The sequence below is a fragment of the Salmo salar genome, chromosome 03 (genome assembly GCF_965601325.2).
Source record: "Salmo salar chromosome 03, fSalSal1, whole genome shotgun sequence".
In the NCBI taxonomy this organism is placed as follows: domain Eukaryota; kingdom Metazoa; phylum Chordata; class Actinopteri; order Salmoniformes; family Salmonidae; genus Salmo; species Salmo salar.
The window spans coordinates 67805767-67823175 of record NC_138293.1 but is presented as its reverse complement, the minus strand read 5'-3'; the positions used below and the strand labels follow the sequence as shown (position 1 = coordinate 67823175).

Sequence of the window (17409 nt, the reverse complement as noted above, 5' to 3'; positions counted from 1 at the left end):
CAGCAGACAAGTTCACTATTAATTCTTTACTGTCTCTGAATGGGCTGGTCAATTGAGGAGCTCAGACATTTAGAGATAAGGCACTCCCTTCACTTGCTCTCCCTTCAGGTCCTTCTGACTGACCTCTCTATACATGACTAGACTGTACAGATGGCAGCTGGTAGACGCGAGTCCTGAGATGATGTCATGTTAATAGTGGGCTCTGATGCAGTGTCCTTAAGCTGCCTCTGCATCTTCTCCACCACCTCCAGGACTCTGGTGTTGACCTGCTGGGAGACTTCTCTCTCACCTGAGAGGATATCTTCACTGCTGAGCCTAGTTTTGATCATCTGCAGTATTGCACTTAGGACTCTCCTGTCCTGGGCCGACACGGTTGTCAGGTGTGTTTAGGTCAGGGGAGGACATGCGCGGTGATGCAGCATTAGATGAGTTACTGGCACTGTCATCGTCATTTCAATGATCATGATCATATCAAGTATTTCATCAGAGTAGCTTCCCAAAGCCTGTTGTGGTAAACAGAGGATGACCTCCAAGGAGTTTTCAGAGAGTTTCAGAGTCACTGCCAACCAGCCCACTGCCAACCGGCCCAACCGGCCCAACTGACACACAGCGTGGTGGGTTCTGACTGAAAGAGGTGGACTAATGTTCCTCATCCAACAGAGTTGAGGATAAAGTCCCCTGAAATCTCAACACAGAGATTACATTTTCAAATGTTGAATCCACCATATCTTCTCCAAGAGGGCTGGTCCTGGAGTGGCTGACAAAAGTCTTGGTGGAAGATGAGTCTTTAGAGGAAGTAGGGGAGCCTCAACACTCACTCATCTAATTTCTACTGTCTGAAAGTTTGCCAGAGACCATGGAGGTTCTGCTGATTGAACCATGGCTAAGAGGTATGGCCATTGCTAGATCCTCACAGGAAATCAGGGAGGCTCTGCTGTTTAAGCCCTGGTGGGAGGACTTTTTACAGGAGATGAAAGATGTTTGGCTGTTTGAATGGCTGTAATTCTGTTTAAGGGAGACCAGTGAGGTTCTGCTGGTTGTACCTTGGCTGGAGGGCTCTTTTACAGACCAGAGAGGTTCTGCTGGTTGAACCATGGCTAGAGGGCTATTTTACAGAGACTAGAGAGGTGTGGCTGTTTGAATGGCTAGAGTTCTGTTTAAGGGAGACCAGAGAGATTCTGCTGGTAGAGCCATGGCTGGAAGGACTTTTTTACAGAGACCAGGGAGGTTCTGCTGGTTGAACCATGGCTGGAGCCTGGGAAAATGTAATATCAATCTCTTTCCTGTGTGCAGGGAGATGTGGCTAGAGCCCTTACTGAGAGGGAGGGCCATGGCTAGTTCCTCATTAGAATTACTGGCAGGGCTCTTGAGCAAAGGGAGAGATACATCTGGTGACTCTGCTAAAATGTTCCCTTTTTGTCTGTTTTCAGATGAACTGAGGCAGAATGAAGCCCCGTCACAGCATGCAGTATGTGCATGTTCATTCTACACCTTTCTCTCATTTTCATTCCATTACAAGTAAAAAAGTTCAAACAGGAACCAAATGGCTATTAGGTAACTTACTGATGTTTGTCTCTTTATCAGTTTTTTTCGGCATCATGGTGGTAGTGCCTTCATCCACACACCTAATAAGAGAGAGAGAGCCATCTTCAATTGAAATATGAAATGTACCCCACTTACAATATAAAGTAAAATTATGTCATAAGTCAAACATTGGCCTAGACAAGTCAAACTGAGTTTCAATAAAGCAAAAGTTGGCTATTTTTGTACCTTCCCATTTATGACTATCTACGCTACAGTACATGATACGGTCAGCAAAAATACTTTTTTAGAACAATCAACAGAGTGTGGGAATTATCAGTCTGTCTGTCTGCACACTAGCCTACTAAAGAGGGAGATCAACCATAGAGTGCAACCTTCACATAGGCTACAATGGTTAGTTCCCCGTGAAGCAATATCACTTCTCTGATACCTGGCCCAATAGGTCTAATGAACCCAACGTGCAACTCAAATTATTGGGACTTGAACCTGCGGTAGCATACAGAGGCAAGTTTCTAATGGACTATGCCAGAATAACCCAGACCTCTGGACAAGAGCAGCAGGGCCAGCTCCAGGAATAAGCGACATAAGCAATTGCTTACCAGACAAAAAATCTTACAAAAACCATTTTACTACGTAGGGGTCTTAACCTACAGTTACAATAGTAGAATACACAAAGTGCAATTTAGAAATTTGGTTGTGTTCTGTTTAATGGATATATAAATGAGTCTAGCCAGCTATCTAAACTTGTAGTAACCACGACTGAATACCGAACGGGCAGGCAGGGCATGTGCCTAGGGGCCCTGACTTCTAGGAGCCCCCATTCATTTTGTTATTCACTCTCCCTCAGATATCATTAACATGGCATACGTCTTGGCAAAATGTGTAGAATTGCAGGAAATTGGCTTTAAAACTGCAAACATTTCTCTCCACCTCATGGCAAAATGGTTTGAATTGCAGGAAGTTTCCTGTAAAACTGCAAAAAAATAATATCTCTGCCCCATGGCAAAATGAGTACACAGCAAATTCCACAGTGTTAAATCAACACTGACAGTGTCTGTATGGGTCCACGTTTTTCTGTGTTAAATTACTTACTTACTTAGTGTAAAGCCTTATTTGTATATTTCCCAGAGTGCCTTGCCTTTCGAGTAACTTGTAGAGTTACCACCCATGACTGTATTTGTTAGTTACAGAGACATGGATTAATGCAACATGATTTTTACATTCATCCATTTTCAGTCCTGTGGCCTTCACCAAGTGAGATTCTAAGTGAATATGTTATCATTGAAATGACAATGATTAAATAACACAATACAACAAGTATTTAATGAGGCCTTATTTTGAGGGCATCGTTTTACTCTAATACAGCGGCCTGAAACTCAAGGTTTTCAGGCCTGCAAATCACATTATGATGACTTGCAAAGTGATGTGTAATTCCTATTGTAATCCAGCCAGAGCAGGGATATCCAACATTTTGAATGACTGCTGGGTTTAGAAGAGTAAAATATGAGACGACCTAAACCATCTAAACTGGAACAACAATTTCAGTAACTGGTGCAATAAGTCCATGTAACAGATTTGATTAGTTTAGAAAAATGTCTGTTATTTATATTTGAGTAGCATAAAATGAATTAATCTATGTATATACAAAAACATGGATATTAAAACAAACCAAAAAAAATCTACCTGCAATAGAGCATGCTGGAAAATATGATAATGATGGGTGTGGTTTTGGTTTAACACTGGTTATTAACACCAACACTGGGACTATTTTACACTATTAATTAAACACTTAAAACACCTGAATCAGCACTGAAAAAGCAATACTAGGTAACACTGGCCAATTTGCTGTCCTTCAGAAAGTGAACACTTTACTACAAAACTTTGAAAGTGTCTGCTTCTACATTAGCCTATTCGGGAAATCACATTAGGGCTACGGCAAATTGCCTTACGTAAACTATCAAGCGTAGCGCGGCCTTTGGTCACGAAGTTCTGAAGTCTTTGTCTCCCTCTTATGGATAATTTGGGGAAGTGGTATATTCACAAGCGGAGCTTCCAAGTTCTGCCATCAAGTGTTTAGGTGTGGTGTTTTGCTGAGATGTGTGATTTAAAGGTAGACTCAGCTATATGACGTAGTGCAGAATGTACATAGTGGGTGAATTTCCGCAGAAAGTAAACAGCATAGTGGGTCAATTTCCACAACAACTAAGAGCGCGAGGCTCAACTTCTCCACTGTTTTGGTGCCCATGCGAATCACGCTGTGAAGAGCTTGAAGCAAACGCTTGCACATGCGCAGATACTGTGTGTGTGACTGCGTGAGAGAGAAGTCTTGCATCTCAATATCTGTTGTGCGCCTCGTGTTAACATAATTTCGCTGTCTACCTTTAATTAACAAAATGTCCCAATTAATATTATGCAACCAGACAAATATTTTTTAGACCGATTTGTGGGCTAAACCTAGATTTTCAACATTAAGGCTAGCAGATTAAGTTGCCAAACTATTCAGATAAAGTCATGTCCGTAATTATTGGCACCCTTGATAAAGATGAGCAACACATTATTGAGCTAGGCTGTATTGTATGCTCAAAACATTTTGGAAATCATATTAATTTATAATAATATAGTTACTCAGAGAAAAAAAAATTGTATAACAAGTAGCATAATCTAAAAAAGATAGGAGTCATATTTATTGGCACCCCTGTTTTCAATACTCTAGTACCCGCCTCTTGCGAGGATAATGACACTGAACCTTTTTCTAAAATGTTTTATATTGGAGAACATGTTGGGAGGGATCTTAGACCATTCCTCCATAAAGAATCTTTCCAGATCCTTGATATCCTTTGTCTGCTGTTATGGACAGCCCTCTTCAATTCAAACCACAGGTTTTCAATGGGGTTCAAGCCCGGAGACTGAGATGGCCATTGCAAAATGTTGATTTTGTTGTCAATTAACCATTTCTTTGTGGATTTTGATTAGTGCTTGGGGTTATTGTCTTGCTGGATGGTCCACTTGGCCTCTACCTAGCAGAGGCAACCAGGTTTTTGGCTAAAATGTCCTGGTACTTGATAAAGTTCATGATGCAGTTGACCTTAATAAGGGCCCCAGGTCCAGCGGAAGCAAAACAGCCCCATAACATTAAAGATATACCACCATATTTTACCGTAGGTTCGTAGCCTCAGGAAGTAGGGATGCTGAGGGTGCTGCAGCACCCCCTTAAAAATCATAATAATAATACAATATATACAAAATATCTATATTTTTTTGATACATTTTTTTTTCTAATAAAAGTAGCCCTTTAATAGTCCTGTATTAGCGGACGGATATAGCCACATGCAGCATGGGCAAAAACTTACTTTGAAATATTAGTAATTACGTTGAAATGTTAGCCTACTTGAATTAAATAAACTGTTCTTTCCTGCATCTTTATTGTTCAACACAAACAACTAGAGCTGGTCTATTTAGGCTGCGTTTACACAGGCAGACCAATTCTGAAAGTTTCTTCCACTAATTGATCGTTTGACCAATCACATCCGATCTTTTCACGTCAACTCTTTTTCAAGGAGTCAAAAGACCAATTAGCTAAAAAAAAAGTTCAGAATTGGGCTGTTAGTCTAAAGGAGCAGACAAGATTGCATAGTCCATCTTTATCAATTAAAGCAGTCAACTAATTGGTCATTATGACTTTTTAATGAATTGCTTTGATTCAATGCCGGGTCTGCATCTGCAAGAACGCCCTGAGTAGCCAAGGTAATCGACCTTTGGACATTTTCGTAACTGTGGTGCCAGACGTCATCTTCTCTCAAGGCTGTTTGTGCTCCTCCCTCCTCTACGTTTGGTGCTAATTGAAGGGAGAGGGGGAGTGTATAACGTATTTCTCTGTCAACTCAACGTTTAGCTGCGCCACTGTTTCTGTCACGACCAGTCGACAGATCCACCCACCCGCGACGTTTTTGTGAAGCGCGCGTGTGAGGAGTAAGATAAAGCTTATTGTGAAATATTTCGTGGCAGGCCTAGGCTATAGGATTTTATTGCGTTTCTTTAGTAATGTGGTTACTACGAAAATTGTAGGCGTATCTAGGAATCAGTCCAAAACACACAAAAGGAGCGGAACAAGGATATCCACTCCCTCTCAGACTTGCTGGGAAAGCAGGTTATTTGAGGACCAAACGGTAAGTGGAACATGTCCTACCTTACGGATGTTTGCGCTTGAAGTTGTATGAGGATAGGATAGAGCTCCTAGACATGTGGTATCCAACATTATAGTCGAGGATAGCCTATAAATAGTGTTTTGTTTGTCAATAGTTTGCCTACATTTAATCACATTTCTCACAACATGCGCGAGATTTGGTTCTTGTTTCTGACATGCATCCATCTCAAATCCAATCAGTAGCCTAAAATAAGAGTTGTGACGTTTCGTAGCAGGTTAGGAGAGCTTTTTAGTTAACGTTCACTCTTTTCTTAACCTAATTATTCTGACCTGCTAGGTTAATTCTCCTAACCTGCTGCATAAGTTATCCTTACCTACGAAAGTAACTTTCGTCTGTACCTGTATACTATCTAGTAAAAAACAAGGTGGTGTAAGCTAGGCTAAGCAACATAATTAACTGAATACATACACTTTGAATAAAAACGCTGTCATACTCCTATAACAAATATACAACTGAATACACAATCACGTTGAATAAACAGTCATACTCATAGCCTTTAACAAACTGTTATTCAACAGAAGAGCAAACACCTAGTCATGTAAGTGTTTTTCACATGGATGTGATAGAGTTTCCCCAGTTTAGAGCTCTGCAGTCTCACACGCACATCATCACATGAGCCTAGAAGCAGCGCAGGAAAGGATGTTTCTGTTTATCTCAATTCCGGAGACATGACTAGACTGATCCAATATTTGGTTATTTCTGAGTCTTCTAGGGTGGTGACTGGTAAGCGACTAGGTAAAGATTCAGATCACAGGTTTTGTTAATCCATGAGTCAATGGTATTTTCAGAAAGCTATAGGTGGGTCTTAACCATGGGCCTGGAGGTTTTCCTGGTTGGTTCAGTCAGGAAACTAGTCATCTTAAAACATACCTTTTTGAACCACTGGACTGAACTAAACCATCATTCTCCCCCTCTTTTTCTATCCCTCCTCCCCCTCCAAGACACACCATGGAAGATAGCCCTCAGCGGGCTGTGCAAGGCCTGGGCTCCTTCCCGTGGTACGTGGGGGGGACTCAGGTTCTGGGCCTGGCCTGTGTGGTGATCACGGGCGTGTGGATGGGCAGCTATCACGGAGGCTACGCCTGGGATGGTTCGGGACAGGAGTTCAATGTACATCCCCTCTGCATGGTCCTGGGCCTGGTCTTTCTCTATGGAGATGGTAGGGCAGAACTAGAATTAAACAACTAAAATTAGAATTAAAACCATTCCTCCAGGAATTTAGTTAAACACCTTTTTATAAATCGCCTCAATTAATGGATCATTGTCCCAGTGATCGAATTGGTAATGTAGAGCAATAAAGTAGCTCTCCATTACTGCTGCCCTATGTACACAGACATGGAACACTGGTCACTTTTAATGTTTACCTACTGTTTTACCCACTTCATATGTGTATATACTGTATTCTAGTCAAGGCCTATCCTATTTAACTATTGCTGTACATGTCCTATTAATATCAATGTATTCTTCAGATATACTATTTATTCTATCCATATACTGTCTACACATCCCATCATGCATGTATACAATGTCAATTCCGGTGTATATGTATCTCACACACACACCGGACTCGACATTGCTTGTCCTAATATTTCTTATTTTACTTTTAGTTTTGTGTGCATTGTTAGATATTATTGCACTGTTGGAGCTAGGAACACATGCATTTTGCTACACCTGCAATAACATCTGCTAAATATGTGTATGCAACCAATACAATTTGATTTACTGGTAGCATGGAGAGATGGAGGTAGATGAAGAAAGGGAAGCTGAAGCCACAGTGTCTCTTCGAGCCACAATGGCAGTTGTCTTCTCTGTCTGCTCTGTTAGCCTAGGGGTCTTCTGACCTATTGCATTAGTGTGATGCTACACAGGGCACAGGCCTAAGGGCACACTCTGCAACAGGAATACATCCCTAATGCTATTAGGGTGGGGAGGAGCCGATACTTTATTTTGTTTGTTTCTAGGCTGTTGTTTCTCCCCCTCTCTGTGTGAGAGAAATTAGTAATGCTGGGATTTGTTCCCATAAATAGTACTATGATAAACAGTTGCAATGAAAGCATACGTTTTCCATTGGTCCCTGAATCGTGATTTTTTTCAGCCAATGACAATGTAAATAAAATCTCCTTTGTGGTGTCAAATAAAAAGGCTGCTTGTTATTACGTCAGCTGTAGCCTTTTGATTCCTAACCTTGCTATAGCAATTGAATTGGGACATTAAACCATAAAGGTCACTTGGCTATTAGTGTGAGCAGTCAGTCCAAATGGCGCTGGGATGAAAACACCCTCCAGGGGAACCAGCTGTCCTTAGTGGGATCGGGAGACAGACAGTAAATACAATTGCCTGGAATGTTGTTTCAGTGTTTCTGCAAGGTTAATATCATTTCTTTATAATTGTAGTAATACAATAACTCAGTTGAACAGTTGTTTGTTGTGTTCTCATAGCATTTCTGTAACATTTCTATGCTAACCAACCCTATGTGTTGCTGAGACCTTGGTGGCAGCTACTTGTTAAGTGTTTGTGAAAATGTATTATAGTGGTCTTGTTGAATGACTTCTGCCCCACTCAAAGCCTCACTTTACTTAACCTTCACCTCAGGCTCACTGGGACTAAAACACCCCCATAACTACCCTGATTCACCCTTTCTTTTGTAGCATCATACCTGTTATTGCCTTTGCCATGTTGGGTGTGATTATGGTACTATGACCAAAGTAATGACTAACCTTTTTTAAATGGTTACAGCAGATTAAGCTGCAAAAGCAATGTTTGAAGGTGAACAGTTTTATTTTACTGTGTCAAGTCTGACCACTCTATATTTAGACAGGCTTGACTTTATTATCATCTTGTGGAAATAATTATATTTGAATAGTCTTATGTGAGTGTTAACCAGCCTTGTTTGTCTCTCACAGCGATCCTGGTGTACAGAGTATTTAGGAATGAAAGCAAACGCAACGTCAAGATTCTCCATGCTGTGCTCCACCTTCTCGCCCTCATTATCAGCATAGTGGGTAAGGCCTGGGTGGGTGTCTGTGTCTAAGGGCAAGACTTGTTGTTTTGGCCCTTTCCCCTTGAACCCAAACATCTAAACTATTCTACATTTGTAGCTATTGTGTGTGTGTGTGTATATGTAAAAGGAAAATACCTAACCTAGCTAGCTAGTGTATATGTATGAGAGACATGTCTTACGTGGTGGGACAAACAAGTGGACTTATCTATCGCAGGGTCATAAATAGGTTCTCTAGGGCCAGATCAGTCATTCAGACTAGAGGTCGACCGATTAATCGGCTTGGCCGATTTTAATTAGGGCAGGTTTTAATTAGGGCAGGTTTCAAGTTTTCTTAACAATTGGTAATCCGCCTTTTTGGATGCCGATTACATTGCAATCCAAGAGGAGACTGCGTGACAGGCTGACCACCTGTTACGGGAGTGCAGCATCAAAAGGACCTTGTGGCTGCAAGGAGCCAAGGTAAGTTGCTAGCTGACATTAAACTTATCTTATAAAAAAAATCTTCACATAATCACTAGTTACCTACACATGGTTAATGATATTACTAGGTTAACTAGCTTGTTCTGCGTTGCATAAATTAACAGGCACCGCATTGGTTATATCATCGAATCACAACCTACTTCGCCAAACGGGTGACGATTTAACAAAAGCGCATTCGCGAAAAAGCACAATCGTTGCACAAATGTACCTAAACATCAATGCCTTTCTTAAAATCAATACACAAGTGAATTTTTTTATTTTATATATTTTTTTAAAACATGCATAGGTAGTTAGAAGATTCATGTTAGCAGGCAATATTAACTAGTGAAATTGTCATTTCTCTTGCGTTCAGTGCAAGCACAGCTAGGGCACACACATCATCATTATTTTGTTTAAGTTAGCTAAGAGATGGTGAGGGGAGAAACTAATGGTGATGGCATGGCTCCCAGGGAACTGGCGAGGTAAAAATGTTTACAAACGTAGTAGGCTATGAACATGGGTAAGATGAGACTGCGCATGCTAACCACGAATCAGTGGTGCGGCATGGGCGTGTAAAGCTGAATCACAGTAGCCTGCGTCATGTACTGAGGTCTGGAGTAGTCATGGAAACAGGAAGGTGTATCCAAATGGTCATCAGTTTAAACGCTGAAATCTGCCTTCAGGCAATCCTTACTGACTCAGAGAAACATTTGGTTTGCAAGCAGGGCATCATGTAAATAATACCCACATCCATACATGGCGGTAGGTAAAAAAAAAAACCTGTACATTGTAACATTCATTGATATGTACTAAGTCATAATTGATCAACATTGTTCTATACAAAATGAATGGGAAAGGTTGACAGCATGTATCATTATATCTCCTCAGGTATCGTGGCTGTGTTTGACTTCCATAATCATAACAAGATCCCCAACATGTACTCCCTCCACAGCTGGTGTGGCATGCTCACCTTTGTTCTCTTCTGTGTACAGGTCAGCCCTCGCCTCTCCTTCTGTGCACACATGTAGTCGCGCGCACACACAAACCAAGCTAATAATTTTAACTTCCTTTTTCCTTGTATCAGAATTACAATTAATGTACTGTTTGCACTGAGAACCTAGCTGTATACAGGCAGTAGCTCTCATATTACATTCTAATAGGCATAATCGTTTAACATTGGTCCTCTACTCCCTCAGTGGCTGATGGGGCTTGGTTTCTTCCTCTTCCCTGGGACGTTAATGGCGCTGCGGAGCTGGTACCTGCCACTACATGTCTTCTTTGGCCTGGCCATGCTCGCCATGTCCCTAGCCACCTGCCTACTGGGGATTTCAGAGAAATTGTTCTTCAGTATCCAGTGAGTATTACTATGCAGGGGCTCAGTTCTAATATCCTACCACCACGTACAATGAAGAAATGTATACAAATGGCATGGATTTTAAGTGGTATGCTAAAATACACAATTATTGGGTGAAAAGTATTTTGGGCCTCCCGAGTGGTGCAAGGTACTGCATCGCAGTGCCACTAAAGATTCTGGGTTCGAGTCCAGGGTCTGTCGCAGCCGGCCGCGACTGGGAGACCCATGGGGCGGCGCATAATTGGCCCAGCGTCGTCCAGGTTAGGGGAGGGTTTGGCCAGCAGGGATGTTCCTGTCTCATCGTGCACTAGTGACTCCTGTGGCAGGCCAGGTGCAGTGCACACTGTTTGGTGCCATATGTTATGCTCATCTTGATGAGTCACACGGAAATATTATAACTAATGATTCTTTACAAATGTTGTCATTTCACATTAGGATGTACTGTATCACAACAAACTCCATTGCTATAATACAGAAATCCTTTTTCTTCCCAGGCACACATATTCACAGTTTGTCCCAGAGGGGATCCTTGGTAACATGCTGGGACTGCTGCTAGTAGCATTTGGGATTCTGGTAGGCTACGTGGTGACACGGGAGGACTTCAGGAGACCCCCACACCCAGAGGAGGAGGCCTTATCTGTGCACTTTAAGACCCTGACTGAGGGGGGAGGGAGCCCCACCTCGCCTTAAACCAGAAAACACTCTGGTCTGAAAAGCTACTGTGTGCTCAGGCTTTTATTTAAAACAATCTGGTGTATGAGAGCTGGGCTGGAACAAAAGCCTGCACACCCAGTATCTCTCCAGGTCCAGCTGGAGATCTGGCTGATATGCTGTCTTTATTTCATGTCACATCGAGCTGTTCTACACCCACTTGTGGTGAAATGGAGGTAAGACAGGACGGATTTGACTAATGTATTTAATTACTGCCACATTAGCCATCACAAAAGTGCCATATTAGGTCTCTAAAAACAAAATAGCCTTTGCTAAGTGTTCAGTGAGGACAAAGCCATGTGTCCAAGCCAATTAGTTGTGCCTTCATCTAGGGCAGTAGGGTTATACTTTGTAATATCAGAAGTTACTCCTTGTTTAACAAACTCAGTCATGACTTTCAAGCTTGTGATAAATTTAGAAGTCGCAGTTCATTCAGGGATATGTTCATTGTGACAAAATTAATATTGAATTAATCTGTTGGCAGTGTTGAATTTATGATAAAGGATGCACAAAGTTGTGACTGAACGATGCCTGGATTTTTGGGGTTGAATTCTAAATTACCCCTAGGCACTCTTCAAGCAGTTTCTTATCCATTCCTTATGTTTGGCTGGGTTGAATTTTCACCATTGATTCAGGGTTTCCCCGGGCCACCCCAGACGTTTTCATATTTTAGTTTTAACCCTAAAGCACACCTGACTCAATCAGTCAAAGGCTTGATGGTTACTTGACTAATTGAATCTGGCGTGCCAGTTAAAATAAATGTAAAACTTCTGGGGGGGGGGGGGGCCCTAGGAGAGGGTTGGGAAACCTGCTACCACCTATCCAATAGTTACAGGGGCCAGTTTTTCTGATCAGATTAAATCTTAGCATTGGGTAATTTTCTGTTTTGAAATACCCAAAGGTAGTGATTAGGATATTCCGTAGCATTAAGTCTGTAGAGCATTGCGCTTGCAGGATAGTGGGTTTGATTCCCGGGACCACCATATGTAAAAAAAAAATATTTAAAAAAATTATGTATGCACGCATAACTAAGTCGCTTTGGATAAAAAGTGTTTGCTAAATGGCAAATTTTCACATCACACTTGGTGGATTTAGAAAGGCACTACAACCAAGACGTTTCAATTTAACTAAGGTGGGGAGGTTTAAACGTTCTTACATTAAATCGACTGCAGTATAGGTATGTGGTCAGTTATATTGAGGAGTGTCAAATAAATGCATGTTCTTTTGTGATATACAGACATTTATCTTAGTTCCTTTAATGTGTTTCACTATGACAGTGTAGGCCTACTCAAAGCACTGAAAATCCAGATTCTGTGATCTTAATATTGTAAGATCTGATCCTTAAAAAAAAAGAACTAAATTGATCTGATCTTGATTTGCAAAATATGGGGTTACAGAATCATTTATCTGGGCTAAGGGGTCAATTTGGTGTTCAGTAAAGATCTTTATGCTTCTGTGGTGTAAAATGCTCAGTGCTAGTGTAATAGAAGGGTGTTATAGTATGTGTGCCAAACTGGATTTAATTGTACAATAAGCTGCTTATCTGTATCCATGTTTGCTGCATATGATTGACTGTTACACCAAAACCATTGTATTTAAGAGAAGATGTATGACTATTGTAACTTGCTTTGTTCAAAGCATCTACTTGTCCTCATATTTAATCAATAATGTAACTAAGATTACTTTAGATTCAATATCGCTACCTCTCTTCACTTGTGGAAACTTGTTCTATACAATAGGCACTGCTGACTTATTAAAACCTATATTGCCTTCCTATCACTTATTAAAGATGCATGACTCAATAGGTGTGTTTTTGGGTGTGCTTTGTTTGATATAGTCTGTGTCAATGAGACGTCGCCACTGATGATGGTGTAAAGGAGCCGACCCACAGTTTCTTTGAAGTGGTAACCATTTTTAAATAAGTACATTTTACAATCGCTTAACTGGGTTAAAAACACGTTTCTTATTACCTTCTCGTTTCAAAACGCCACAACTCACATATACAGACAATTTACAGAACTCTGCTCAGCAAGCCCAAATAAACGTTTGCCTTCCAAGAGAAAAAAGATGGCTGTTCCCTCGCCCTGTACTCTGCCTCCCTCTCCAAATATTGCTAAACTGCTATACAAACAAATATTACATGTTTATATCAGCATGGGAGTAAGCAGAGAACAAACATGCATTTCTTTGCAGCACAGCATGTACAATTATTTACAAACTATTAAAAAAAAAAAAAGTTTATTGAAAATAAATGTTATTTTGGGTGTTAATCCAGACAGATGGTATTGACAAGTCCCTCCTGCAACAGGCTCAGATGTAGGGTTAACCTTTGATATTAACAAGAGGTGCATCCAATCAACTGGCTCATTCATTTCCTTCAACATCCTGGTTGGAGTGTTTATGAACCGATCGGAGAGGCTCCACCTATTACCAATACACAGTAAATAATTATAAATACAAATGTTAGCCCAAATGTTTAAGTAAATAAAAATATAAACTTCACATGTTCTTGTAAGAGAAGTATCTGTTTCCAGCTGATTGTTGTTCATACTAAGTGCCAGTAGGGGATAAAGGGTGTTACCAAACTGGTGGGTAAACTGCACTGTAATTGTGTTGCATTGACTTGCATTAAATCAAAGGTATGAGATCCATCACAATTGACAACCTTGTATAGCTAGATCATAATCTAGTCCAACAATGTAATGTAGCCTAGTCTTGACACCACTTTCATCTAGTTTCATAAATGCACTGTAAAAGAAAGTATAACCGAAATGTAGACATTGGATGGTTTTGTACGTTTCTGAATATATAGGCTGACTTCAACAATTGATAACTCGGTTTACATCCTTAACCTAAATATTAGCTTTGGACCCATTTTTGTTCTATATTGAAGACACCGTTTGACCACCTAAATTCCATTGTTTAATAGAAAGCATTTTGTGGATGGATAAAAATAGTCCTTCAATGACCACTTGGGTCATGTGTGCATGCTGCCAACATCTTTGACCCTTTAGTGGCCAAAACTGTATGTAGTACAGTGTTATGTTTGAATACCTGCAGCTTTGGCTGGTAGAGATAATTCAACTGTAAAAGGAAACATTCAAGTTATTGGAAAATAAGAAATGCCCGTTTCCCAAAAGCTTCACAAAGCCTGCTGCATGTCACTTCTTGAGCAAAAAAAAAAACACAATCCAATGGAAATAATATATATAATGTATTTTACAAACATAACTTAAATGATAAATATTACTTTTTGTTGTTGCTTTTCCTATGTACACGTATGTTGAAGTCTCTTTTCAGTCACATTTACATCAGAGAACATGGTCATCTTAGTGAAGGGCGCCCTTCTATTGAGACATTCTGAAGAAGGCATTGAGAGTTTGGACTTCAACAGGGTAAGCAGGGAAGTGCCCATGGCTTGAGTCTGACCATCCCAGGACAGGCATTCAGGGGCAGGGAGAAAACGGCAGGCAGCAGTCTCCCCTGCTTGAGATCTGGAGGTTTCCAGGTCAGGGTGTGTGTTATTAGTCCTCCTACAGGCTTTTCCAACAGACTCAAGTTCCTAAAGTTGTGGATCATCCCTGCCCCCTCCACTTTGACTACAAACTACTCTGCAAACAGAAGGCCAACACATTCCGGAGTATTGGAGGTGTTGGACTAACCTGGCAAACTGCAGTGTTATGCTTTCTTGTATTCATCCATAGTGAATGGTTGTGAAGGACAGAGGCAAAGAAGATGCATGGGAGGAGAGTTTAAATGTGTTGGTCTGCAGTAGTGTTGCCTTCTCAGTCTCATCACATACCCTTGGGGTTGTCTCTAAGTCATTGCAAATCAAAATATCTGCAGGCTTATCAGTCCTCTCCCTCAGTCCCTCCCTACACGTTTGACTCCACGAAAGGTCTCTTTGGTTTGATAGGGGACGTGGGGCCCTGCCTGTCCCTGGAGTGCTGCATGTACTCGCTGTCCTGGTAGGCCTGGGCCACAGGCAGCGTCCGGGCCACCTTGACGTCCGGGTAGGTGGGCGCCTGGCTCACGCGGCCCATGCCGTCTGCCCGGCCGTCCCGTGAGCTGTTAGCTGGTGGCTGGTAGTAGTCATCGTCCAGGAGGTGTCCGTTGTGGGCGTTGTTGGTGCGGTTGTAGTAGGCGATGTGTCCCAGGCTGGACTGTTGGCTGTAGCCATGCTGAGGGCCAATGTTCCCTGGAGACGTGGCGGAGCTCGTCACCACCGTGTCCAGGGAAGAGATGGCCCAGGAGCGCCCTATTGTCTGCGGTTGCGGTGGCAGGTACTGGTGAGTCCGCGCCGTCTTGTCGACAATGCCCATGAAAGGTGTGTTTCTGGAGCGGAGCGCCTTGTCTGGGTACGTCCCTCCCACCACCCTTATGTCGCTTCCCTGCGGAGGAGAGACAGGCGAGAGGTCGTCGCAGTAGACACTACCATCCTCGTAGGACAGCTGTAGAGGGATTTCCATCTGCTGGGCCGAGGTGGAGCACCGGAAGCCTGGGGCTAGATTAGCTGCAGAGACCCCACCCAGGCTTGTGTTGGAGGGGGAGAAGCGGAGGCCTACGCTCTGGGAGTGCATGAGGGGCCGGGGAGTGGGTGCGTGTGGCTTTGGCTCTGCGCTGGTGGCACTGACAGGTCGGCGCAGGCAGTGTGGGTTCTCCGGTGATCCCAGCGCCGCCTGGTGCTCCATCTCTAACTCCATCTCCATCTGAGGTGAGACAGGGTAGTACGCTGCCGACTGGCTGCGGCTGATCTGGGGGGCCTGGCCGTAGCGCGGACCTCCAGGCCGGTAAGCTGAGGAGGGCCGTTGGGGGAGTTCGTCCTCCATTGGGACCATCTGGATCCCACCATGTTGGTACAGTGCTCCTGCACTGAGGCTGGCCTGCACCTGCAGCGTGGACCTCCCTTCCAGGGCACTGGGGTATATATTCACCCCGTCCCCGAGCTCGGCCAGGTCGGGGGGGAGGCGGGTGCTCATGGAGTGGGCCATCTGGCTGTAGGCACTGGTGCCCAGCACAGCACTGGAGTGCACAGCGGAGCTGGGCTGGTTGGTGCGTACGATCTGGGCCTTGGCAGGCTGCAGCCACTGGCCCTGCTGGGGAGGCTGCTGCTGGGAGGGCAGCTGGAAGGAGCGCTGGCTGCTCATCTTAGACAGCGGAGACTTGGGCCGGCCGGGTATCTGCTCCGACTGGTAGCGGGCTGAGGCCGACTGTGGCCGGTACAGACCTCCTCCGCTCTCTGAGGTGGGGCTGGCGCGGTACTGAGGCCCCCGGCGGAGAGGCGAAGGTGGTGGGCTGAAGTTGTACGGCGTAGAGGAAGCCTGGTGGGCTGGGGAGGTGTGCGGGGGGCTGGGCCGGTAGTGGGAGCTCTGGTGCGTCGGGGAAAGTGACGGGGAGGTGGACTGGTAGCCTTGGCGCGTGGGGGAGGACATGGAAGGGGGGCTGGGGGGCAGCTCGAAAGCCTGGACCATGGAGGGGCCTCCGGAGAGGTAGGGCGAGTTGCGGTGGCACGGGGAGGGGGGCAGGCTCTGGATGAGGGGCAGGCCAGAGGGGCTTGAGCGGGGTTCGGGAGTCATGCCCATGGGGAGGCTCTCCAGGTCGTCCTCGTCCTCTTCAAACAGGTCCTGCACTGGCTGCATGTCCTCCAGGCGGGGCTCCAGGGACTGGGGAGGGGGCGGGGCCTGCTCTCGGGGAGGGGATGGGGGAGGGTCCAGCTCCTGTTGTTCCTCGAACTGAAGACACTCCTCCTCCACCCTCTGCAGCAGGCGCTGGATCTCCCGGTTGTTGGGGCAAAGGAGGGTGGCCTCATTCAGGTCCTCCAGGGCTGCGTGGAACTGCCTGAGGTGGATACACGAGGGGGTGAAGAGGGGAATATCAAGAGAGATAAGAGGGAGATTGAGAAAGAAGAGAAAGCATTAATGAGGGAGGAGCAGGAGAGGTGGAGGGGGTACAGATGAACATGACAAAGCATGAAACCAAAGACCGTGAGGGAGTAGCATGTGGTCAAAATGACAACACCACAACTGCTCAAACTACTTGCCCTCACATAGTAGTCAGACAAAACATTAAAAAAAAATCGCTAAAACATTAAAAAATGAGCCATGACAATGAGCAAGAGAATGAACAAGTCATAGGGC

General features: G+C 43.8%; 2 protein-coding genes across 2 annotated transcripts in view; one reads left to right on the top strand and one right to left on the bottom strand.

Annotated features, from left to right (window-relative positions):
• Positions 1-5201: 5201 nt before the first annotated feature.
• cyb561 (cytochrome b561) lies at positions 5202-13074 on the top strand. The gene is made up of 6 exons (XM_014193328.3): positions 5202-5708; positions 6689-6906; positions 8651-8749; positions 10096-10199; positions 10404-10561; positions 11056-13074. Exons 2-6 carry the CDS (start codon positions 6696-6698, stop codon positions 11249-11251), a joined length of 768 nt encoding a protein of 255 aa, XP_014048803.1. The 5' UTR covers positions 5202-5708; positions 6689-6695; the 3' UTR covers positions 11252-13074.
• Positions 13075-13163: 89 nt separating this feature from the next.
• The window catches only part of LOC106601254 (protein TANC2), a 149380-nt gene continuing 145134 nt past the window's right edge, over positions 13164-17409 (bottom strand). The window contains exon 28 of the mRNA XM_045715128.2: positions 13164-17110. Within this exon, the coding sequence (XP_045571084.2) occupies positions 15148-17110 (1963 nt within the window). The 3' untranslated portion in view covers positions 13164-15147. The remainder of the gene's footprint in view (positions 17111-17409) is intronic.